General features: G+C 49.4%; 1 protein-coding gene across 1 annotated transcript; it reads right to left on the bottom strand.

Moving 5' to 3' along the window:
* Nucleotides 1-359: 359 nt before the first annotated feature.
* Nucleotides 360-10002, bottom strand: LOC136191783 (laminin subunit gamma-1-like). The gene is made up of 35 exons (XM_065980202.1): nucleotides 9684-10002; nucleotides 9383-9628; nucleotides 9265-9336; nucleotides 9141-9206; nucleotides 8512-9082; nucleotides 7659-8461; nucleotides 7230-7599; nucleotides 7039-7173; nucleotides 6818-6987; nucleotides 6659-6769; nucleotides 6493-6604; nucleotides 6082-6437; nucleotides 5906-6022; nucleotides 5695-5852; nucleotides 5505-5643; nucleotides 5349-5454; nucleotides 5174-5290; nucleotides 4935-5117; nucleotides 4720-4877; nucleotides 4347-4657; nucleotides 4145-4292; nucleotides 3966-4093; nucleotides 3460-3903; nucleotides 3261-3408; nucleotides 3058-3195; nucleotides 2861-3003; nucleotides 2604-2798; nucleotides 1921-2550; nucleotides 1682-1868; nucleotides 1452-1619; nucleotides 1330-1394; nucleotides 1190-1278; nucleotides 970-1133; nucleotides 690-915; nucleotides 360-634 (listed from the first exon to the last, which is right to left on the bottom strand). The coding sequence occupies exons 1-35, from the start codon at nucleotides 9984-9986 to the stop codon at nucleotides 471-473; spliced, it is 7641 nt and encodes a 2546-aa protein (XP_065836274.1). The 5' UTR covers nucleotides 9987-10002; the 3' UTR covers nucleotides 360-470.
* Between the last annotated feature and the right edge of the window lie 231 nt (nucleotides 10003-10233).

The raw sequence follows: 10233 nt of genomic DNA, 5'->3' as shown, positions 1-10233 counted from the left end.
CGTTGCTCAATCGAATTCCGGCGACGTGGCACTCGCACGGACGACACGCATCCCGTATCGACCGTATCGCGACCGTTTTCCGTCTGCCAGCGCGTGTTCACGTCTAGATCGAGCATATGGTCGAGCGGATAGGCCTCTGATGAGCTCGACGAATTGCATGTCATCGTTTGGGTCGTTCCATCGCTGCGAAGAGCTTCGAACGATGCTGGAGGCGAATCGCTTGACGACAGCGATATCCTATTTGACCCGAGCGTGCCGTAAAGCGTCCCCTCCACTTGAGCAGCGAAGCCGATGACGGCTAATATCGCTATAAGTCGCAGGGATTGGCCAAAAGCCATTGGTAGTGCACTGTGGGAAACTTAGCATGCGCACAACACTTCTAGAGCACGTGAGACCTAAACATCAAAAACACCGACTAAACTTCTCGACAGACACAAAACAAAACAGATAGTTATTGTCGCTCGCGCCCCTTACGGTAGCAGCGGGCAGCCTTCGATGACGCCAAGAAGAACAGACGATGGATCATCATAAGAAGGTGGATTGAGAGTCCTCGAGCTCTGCAGAAACAGGTTATCCAGGCAGCCATTAAAGCTTAGGTCGCCAAGATTTCGCGGCGGAGGCCTGGAAAGGTCATCTGAAAAAAAGAGAAATTAATCAGTGACGAGGAATTGATGATATTGTAGACAAACTTGGAACGCCCCCAAAGTAGAGGGGTGCAAAGGTGTCCGTGCCAGATAGACCCGTTAGTACAGAACCGGTTGCTTCAAACGTTCCGTCGAGAGAAATAGTTCCAGTGCGAAATTCTTTAGTTAGAGTCAGAGTATGCCAATTTCCATCACACAACGACACTGGCAGTGTAGTGGTATCAAGCTGAACAATTATTTCATTGTTTCCATTGTTAAATGAGAATTCGACCTAAAAAACCGTATTGTACTATGTTCGTAGATAGGACGACTTAAAGAATCATACCACTCCCTTGTTGAAAGCGACCAGAACATAGTCGGGTACGTTAGGATTGAATGTGTAGAAGAGGAGGCCACTGTCGTTGTTCGTGCGGAAACGTAGACTAATGGTGAACCTTACTCCTGGCTTCCACGCCCTTGATGTAAGGACAGAGGGAGAAGAATCGGTGTCTGTAGACGCAAGAAGAATTCAGATGATAAAATGCTAAGACAGGCGGCCGTCTTACAGAAACTAAAGTAGCCTGTCCCGTCGTAGTGGACGCCTGCACCGCTGGTGCCAGGACAAACGCCGATTCCGGCAGAATCTACGGGATTGCTGCGCAGAAAAATAATAATAAAAAGGTTTCGTAGCAGATAAGTATCATACTCGAGATCCAACGTTCGGCCATTCAAAGTCACATTGGCAAAACATGATATAGCACTCGGCCGAGACTGCAAAGAAACATTAGTTAACGAGTAAAAGAATAGCCGTCTGCGCCGGCTTCCTACCGCTTCTCCTGATGTGAGAAGACCCGTAGCAGGCGAACCAGCAGCAACGCCGCCGATGAAGAATTTACGATCGCTGTCAATGCCAACAAGTCCGCTCGGACGTGATGCTGAAACAGTTTCGCTATCAACAGTCAAAGTCACGCTTCTGTCAAATCGGGCTACGACGATCTAGCAAAAAGAAAACAGCCCACTACACGTGAACACCTTACTGATAAACCGCTTCTACTGACCTTGTGAAATTGCCCGTCGTTGTATGAAGAGTTCGTAATCGCCTCTATATTAGTCGATCCGGCATTAAAAACTACTCGAACTTTTCCGCCGCGCATCTCCATGCCAAAGAAGTCAACCATGGGGCCGCCAAGATAAACTAAAATGCCGTCGAACGACGTCGTCCTGATGCTCATTTCGATATTGGTTCTAAATAAAAAGCACTCGCCACAACGTCCTGCGAATCAATATCAGAAATTACGTGCGCTTCACGTTCGGAGGAGCAGTAAATTGAAAATAGCTGTTTTGCAACTTCAAGGTCTTCCTCGCTCCAATAAACGGATCGCTCAGCATGATTGGTGCACAGCCTTCAGGCGGTGCAGTTGGAGTCGGAGTCTCTTTCTCCGTTGGAGTTGGAGTCTCTTTCTCCGTTGGAGTTGGAGTCTCCTTCTCCGTTGGAGTCGGAGTCACTTCAGTGGGCGTCGGTGGAACTGTTGGTGTAGGACTCGGAGCAACAGCAGTGGACGGAGGAGGCGGAGGAGGAAACGACGGTGGAGGTGTCTGCGTCACGACGCTGGTAGGAGCAATAGACGTTGACGGAGGCGGCGGAGGAAACGACGAAGGCGGAATAGCTGTCGGTTTCACGATGCTGGTGGTAGGAGTGATAGAAATTGACGGAGGTGGTGGTGGTGGAAAAGACGGTGGCGGCGCCGTTGGAGTGAATGCAGGAGTCGGTGTAATCGAAGGGAAAGGCGGCAACGGCGGCAGCGACGGCGGCGGTTTAGAAATGGGACCCGGGCACATGGGCGACTGCATTGGAGGAGTGACAGTTGAAGGCATTCTGCAGCCGAGGAAGTCGACATTGACAGACAGGCTCGACTCAAACTGAACCCTGAAAAAATAAAAAATAAATAAATAATACGTAAGTGCATTCGAGAACCGTACAGTTCCGAATTAACGGAGACGTTTTGAATGCAACCTACGTATCCTTCGCCAACAGGAACATCGGCAATTGCCATTTGTGCCTCATCGAAAAGGTCTTCGGGAATTCCGCCGACGTAAATCTCAGTCGGTAAACGCAGTTGACCGTTGCCTGACGCGAGATTGGCAACCAAGATTCCGTCAACGTAGATTCGAATTCTGGTAAAGAGAGAACACGACAATGAAACCGAATCCGCTCAATCAAAGACGGATTTACTCACATAGTCTCAGAGAACTGAATCATGATCCTATGCGGACGTCCGTCGTGCACGTAAGCGTTGCACGTGGAAAGTTTGTGAGCAACTCCCGAAGCTTTTTCCAAAAGAATAAGATCACCGTTGTATATCGCCAAGTAGAAATACTCCTATATCAGCATAGTTAGAAAAATGATAAAGCTGACAGAATCAATGATAAATACTCCGTATGTGTTCTTGAAGTAAGCAAGAACCGACGATTTCTGATCAGTCACAATGTCGAAAGTTATGTTCTCCAACAGACCGCCGAGACCAGTTATCGTTCCGTGTCCCTTTCCTTTGAACGACACTCCATTGACTCTCTAAATTCCGAACCACGAGCGTATTTAAATTTAAACTCGGTGCCTTTGAGTTGTGTTCAACTTACGTCGAAAGGACAGCTGGCGAAATCGACGTTCTGACGCTCGACAGCTGTTGGTAAAGCGATTCTTTTTGCGCTACCAAACGTCAAGTCGCGCAAACAGCCCTGGTAATCGTCGACACTGTCAATGAGACTCAACTGAGGAATGCCACTCCTAAAAAAACCCTTACGATAGAGAAAAGCTAAATGGATACCTGAGTCTTACAGAGAAAACGAGTCCGGCACTCCGCCAACGTAGAGTTTTTCATTCAGTTGAGTGAAATCGACAGAAGTAGGTAACGACAACGATCGGAATGACGAATCGTCGACGGTCACATCAACGACGCAGAGAAAGCCGTCATATTTCATGTCAACCGTCACCGTGTGCCACTGTCTGTTCGTAAGCTTCACGTCTGATGCCAGAACAATTTGTGCGCCGGCCGTCGGACCGCAACGAGAAACGACGAGAGGACTGTTCTCGCGAATGCCGATTGCGAGATACGTCATTCGATCGTCACTTTCGACGTAAAGAAGTTGAGCCGACGCTTGAGCGGTGCTGAATCGAAACGATATGTTGGCAACGTTTGTCTCGTTCACAGGCGGCGTCATAAACTGCAGGAAGCTGTTTTCGAAAAAGTAACCGCCAAAGAGAGCGGGAGACGTCGCATTCCTGCAAGAATAAATTCAACAAATAACGTTGTCTGTATAATCAGCCTGAGCTCATTAACTGACCGAGTAGGGCAAGGTTGAGACTGATTTAGTGGATGGAAATCGATGTCGGACACAGCTATCATCTGCCTCTTGATTGTTATCATGTGAATAAGTCCGACGAAATCGCTTTGACTGACTGCGCTTGAAGTCTAAAAAAAACATCACGAATCTCTTCGAAGTCCCCACAGCAATAAACTTGCATCAGTAAAGGACGAATCCAAGCCTCCAAAAAGAGCAAGGCAAGTGTCGTTTGAGTAAGTCGATAAGGCTCGTTTCTCCGCTCGACCGTAGTACGTCGACATATCGCCGTCGGGATCAGTAAGGGTCACGGCACCAAAATGGTAATGCCTAACAAAAGATTAAGATATAGACCCATGATAGATGACCATTGCACAGACATGCCTCGTAGCGTAGACGTGATACCACTCGCCGACGTGAATTCTCTGCTCGTGCCGTATCATGCCGCTTCTTCCGCCGACGCTGAATTTGAGCCACAGGTAGTTGTCGACGATTTCCAGCGAGAAGTATTGATAGGCGGCGACGTCGCCGTGACGCGGAGCCAAGTAGAGCAGAAGGCCGTGATTTCTCTGCGCGAGAAAGTAAAACGACACGGACACGAAACGATTTCCGACGTTGAAGCCGTCGTCCGTTAGATTGCTCAGCTCGAACGTAGCAACAGCACTGGTCTGTGTGAAAACCAATTTCCTCTGACACTAAAGAATCCAAAAAAGCGATTTCAACGAACAATGATCATACAGAGATCATTTCACTGAACCTGCGAGGCGACAACCGACTTGAGCATGTCTAGTTTCATTTTCAAGCGACTGATGTTCGTTTTCACCGCTTGCTGCATAACGCTGTTCTCTGCTGTGATGACCTTTGTTAAATTTAGCTTCTCTTCGATGTCATCTAATGTAGTCGAGGCGTTTGACACTAAGGCGTTGAAAAGTATAGGAAAAATGACGTCAATTCGTTCTCGTTTACACGCACGCGTCTGTCTTGCTTTCGTGAACGTCGCGTTCGCTTGGTCAGCGGTCATTTCCGCGTTCTCCACGTTTGGCTCTTTCCTGCTGTCGAGCGTCGCGTCTACGTTGTCCAAGGTGCCTGCGCAATCGGTCTCCGTCCTAATGCAATCCACTTTCTCATCTATATCTTTAGGCAAATCTCCGAAAGCTAAATAACGACACCGTGAAGCATCAGATTGAGGCGGAAAACGCTTGCTTCTTTACTTGGAAGATTCGCTATGGCATTTCGCACGTCTTCGTTTGCCTGCTGTGCCAAGTTAAAGTAATGCCTAGCAGACTCAACGGTCTCGTTGGCCGCCGTTTTGTTGTGCATTTTAAAATCTAAAATGAGAAAAACATAACCCTCCTAGAAAGTCACAGTCGAGTCGAACGTTCTTACTGCGAACGTCTTCAAGAACTTGATTGGCTCGATTCAAAAGCATTTCACTGGACGATTTCGCCGCCGCCGCTTGGTCACTCAATGCCTTTCCACCCAATTCTTCCACCTATCAGTAGTCATAAGAGAAATCGTCGTCTCTGCGCAAGTTCCGCTCACATGTCGAGACGTATTCAGCGCTTTTTCTCTCGCCATTTGAGCCAATGCCAACGCTTCGGCAACCGTCGTTTCGGTACTTTCGTACATGTCCGCAATGTCGACGGCCATTTGCCCGAAACGTCGACTGTACTCAAAGATCCTAAAACGAGAATAAAATTAAATCAAATTCAGCGACACTGCAACGACGCACATTTTCATAAGCATCGCTTGATCAGCCAAAGCATAAGCATGAGACACGGAAGCATTGACTCGTTCTTCAACGACCAATAGGTTATTGTTGAAGCCGACCAGGCGATCCATCAGCATAGCCAACATAGTCTGAGTACTCTCCAAGGTGCTATTAGCCATCTAAAAAATCAGTATAATATTAGATGGACGTATGTTTTCTTTGTTTTTTTGACCTCGTAGAAGCTTTTGGCGTCCGCCAACGAAGATCGAGCGTGATCGTTTCTTGCTTCAATCATATCCAAAGTGCTGTTTGCCATGGCGACAATTCCGCTAATAACCTTTTCCAAATCCTGTGCAAAACGAAGAAGAAATATTGGATATTATTTATCGAGCCGTTTTGATAGTTTACGTCAGTCATGTTCAGTCTTTCCTCAACCATTTGAACAACCCGCATTACATCAGCAATCACTTCATCTGTCTTTTGTGTCTCCTCTCCCACGGACGTCTCAAGGTCCATTAGATGAGAAATTGACGCGTTGAGGGCGTCGATCGATAGAGAAAGATTCTTTGCCTTTTCGTAGATGTACATGGCCATTGTCAAAGCGTCTGTTGCCATTTTCTTCGCCTGATAGACGCTCATGTTTTGCTGATCAAAGCTAGTTGTAAAGCCTTCAAGCGTTGCCACTGCCATATCAAACAGTTGTTGCGAATCGTTCCGTTTCCCTTCGACTTCCGTTGCTATGCTGTCAATCCGCATATAAACGCCTAGAATGGGAAAAAAAATCAAGTCTCGGCTTGGCTCTCGCGATTTTCTCTGTACTCATAGCAGTGCTCAAAACGTTGACGGCGTCGTCTCTGATCTTTTCGACTTCCGGTAGTCTATCGCACGTTTCGTTGTACAGTTGTTCGGCTCTTCTCTTCAAAGCCTTTGCCTGTTGTTACCGACTCGATAAAGAATTAAAGAGCAAGAAAAATTGCACGATTACCTTGTCTAAGAGATAATAGGTCCGATTGAGTAGATACTCCGCCCTCATTTCGAGATTCTCTACGCGCATTTCCAACGCTTGTAGACGAAGCAGCAGATCACTCACATTCTCCTAACATTCAAGTGTAAGTAGAACTCGAAATATCTTTAAATCAAAAACCTTTTTCGCATCGACGTCCGCTTCCAAATCAGTCAACATTTTCAGCAAAGAATCTGCTTCGGCCGAATGATTGTTAAATCTTTCCGAAACGTACCCAATCGTTGCGGACGCTCCGTTGATCTCCAACTCCAACTGGCCAACGCAAAATCCATTCGCTCCTTCATCACAAGCTAAGAGAACGCAGCTAAAATAAGCGTCTCAGAGTACGAACTCATTCTTACACGTGCAGTTGGCAAAGCCGAAATGGAATGGCAAGCATTGATCGCACTTCAAACCGGTCACACCGTCCTTACACGCACATTGTCCCATTTCGTCGCAACTCTCATTGAACGAGCCCATGGAGTCGCACATGCAAACTTGGCAGAAGAAAAAAGATAACAAAAATGACGAATATATGTCGGCGTGAACGTACGTTGGCATCCGTCGTTAGTTTTATTGAAAAATCCTTCAGCGCAAACGCGACAGGGTGAAACGAGTCCGACTTTGCACTCGCAAGTGCCGTTGATAGGATGACAGACGCTGCCGTTGACGGATCCGACGAGATCGCACTCGCACTCTTCGCAATCGGTCGGCAAACCGGCGGTGGCGTTGCCGAAGAATCCCGGCGCGCACACGTCGCATTGATCGCCGAATGTGTTGTTTAGGCAGACGCAGACGCGCGTTTCGCTGTCGCACTCAGTCGCGTGGCTGTTACACACGTCGGCGCAAGGAACGCACGCGCCACTCGTGGCACGCGTGAAACCTTGGTCGCACGAGGCGCACTTGGAACTGACGTAGCCAACCTTGGAATATATCGCGAATCTTAATATATTGATTTTTTCTTTTGCTGAGGTCTACTCACCTTGCACGCACAATCCCCCGTTACGCTGTCACAGCTGTTGTTGACCGATCCGGTGGGATCGCACGAACAGTTCTCGCAGCCAATGCCCGCAGTGAGATTGAAGAATTCCGGTTTGCACGCGTCGCATCTGGCTCCTCCGACTCCCGGTAAACAATTGCAATCGCACGTGCTCTTGTCGCAAGGCGTGCCGTCCGATCCGTCAGCGTCGCAGTCGCACGGTTGACAGCCAACACTTGACGTGAAATTGCAGAAAAAATCCTCGCAGCCTCCGTCGCATTTGGCACCGGCAACGCCGGGATGGCACGTGCAATTTCCGAGCGTCTGATGGCATTCAATGCCAACTGAACCGGTGTTGTTGCAATTGCACGGCTCGCACCCGGGCCAAGGTTGGAAATTAAAAAATCCTAGCTCGCAACCGCCGTCGCACTTGTCGCCGGCAACATTCAACAAACACTGACAAACTCCCGTCGTCGCGTTGCATTGAAGGTTTCTAGAGCCTTCACTGTCGCATTCGCACGGTTCGCATCCGATGCCGTTAGTGAAATTGAAAAAGTTGACATCGCACTGATCGCACTTGTCGCCGACAACGCCTGGATGACAATAGCACAGTCCCGCGTCATCGGTGCACGACTGATTGATAGATCCGCCTGGGTTGCAGTTGCACGGCTGGCAGCCGTCCGTAGCGCTAAAATTAAAGAAATTCGGCGCGCACGCATCGCATCGGAGTCCGACGACGTTCGGAGGACAGACGCATTGACCAGTCGTGCTATTACACTGTGCATTCGGATCAGCACATTGACAGGCTAAAAAGAGAGAAATTCGTTATTGACTCTCGGCGATTTTGAGCTCTTACATTGACATCCCGTCGATGTGAAATTGAACGTTCCATCATCGCACCGATCGCAACTCAAACCGACGATGTTTGGTTGACACGGGCACTGACCATCTTCCTTGCGGCAAGTGTCGTTGATTGCGCCGACGTCGTCGCAGACGCACGGATCGCAGCCGTTTAGATTGTTGGGATCGAGACCGAAAAAGCCGTCTTTGCACGCGTCGCACGCGCCCGTCACGGGGTTGCGCTCGACGTTGACGCGACAATCGCCGCAGTCGATGCCTTGCGTGTTGTTCGTGCAATTGCAGACGCCGCGAGCGAGCGTCGCGTCGAAGGCGCACGAATTGGCTTCCCCGTTACAGTCGCACTCCTGACAGACGAACGACGGGTCGTCGAACGCTCTCATGTAACTAGCGTTATTGAAAAGCGCTTGGCAACGATCGCAGCTCGCTCCATCCGTCAGAGACGACGGCGTGCAATCGCATTTGTAGACGGGATTGGCAAGGGTCGCTTCGGTGCACGTCGAAGCGAAGCCGTTGCAGCTGCATCGCCCCGTTATCCTCACGTCGGCGACTGTAAAGAATTCTGCACCCTAGACAGCAGAAAGCTTAGTGTCGTGTCATCTCGTTTACACAACCTAACGAACTCACGGCATCTATTGCGTCAGGGACGAAGCCGATGAATCGAAGGCGAAGCATTCGAGTACTGATGAAGTCCTGCGGGATGAAATCGTCGTGTGAGAGGCTCGTTTTCGCTTCAACCACTATAGCTTACCACAAATTCTGTATTATGATTAACGGCACCAGGACGCAACGTACCACCAGTGAATACGAAGTCGATGAAGATCTGCGGACAAGTGAAGAAGAGGAAAGGCGCATTCCTACTTTCTTACTGTGCCTCTTCCCGCGCCAGGATTGTTGTCCGTAGGTCCGTGGCAAAGGACAACATTAGCAGGATCGCCATTCGCAAAGCCGTCTTTTTCTTCAACGCCAAAGACGCTCAGGCAGCGAGTGGACGGGCTGTCGACGACATACTCGAGCGGAACGTACGATCCGTCCTCGATCTTTTTCTCCAAAACAAAATCGCGGGGCAAGTATGAATTTCCCATCCGAAGTTGAACGCTTAGGACTTCGTAGACCTGAAACCGGAAGTAAACTGACACGGAAATGGAAATGAGAAAAAAACGCCATGACCTGCTTCAAGTCGATGTCAAGAGACGCGTTCTCAACGCCTCCTTTCGACTGCCACCACAACGTTGAATCGCTGTTCAACGCGTCCGACGGCGGATGATCGTTCATATCGTCAGTCGCGTTGCACGTCCTGTTCTCATTGGCGACCGGATCAAAGTAGACTTCGGGCGGATTGCCGCACGTGTCGGTCGACGACGCCATCAGAATGCCGTTGACAAGAGTGAAAGACGCCGGGGGAGCTTCCTGAGCCCCGACGAGAGCGAAAAGGGCGAGGAGAGCGACGACTAGGACGCGAGCCATCGCCATCGCCACCACAAGAATGTGACGCACTGACGTCAGCACGCCTTTCAGCCAATTACCAACCGAGAAACCTAATGCTATTTCTTGATACAGAAGCCCTGTACAAACGGACGCTTCGTCCTCTTACGTATACACGTACGCGTCGCGAAAACCAATCTAGGCCCGTAACGACTTCTACTGGGAGGAGGGAGGGTGGGACTCTCGCTTGGGTGGTTCAATCGGGACCCGCCCTACGTACATGCACTCCCGTTAC

The sequence above is a fragment of the Oscarella lobularis genome, chromosome 10 (genome assembly GCF_947507565.1).
Source record: "Oscarella lobularis chromosome 10, ooOscLobu1.1, whole genome shotgun sequence".
Taxonomy (NCBI): domain Eukaryota; kingdom Metazoa; phylum Porifera; class Homoscleromorpha; order Homosclerophorida; family Oscarellidae; genus Oscarella; species Oscarella lobularis.
This window is presented reverse-complemented; position numbering and strand designations above follow the sequence as displayed.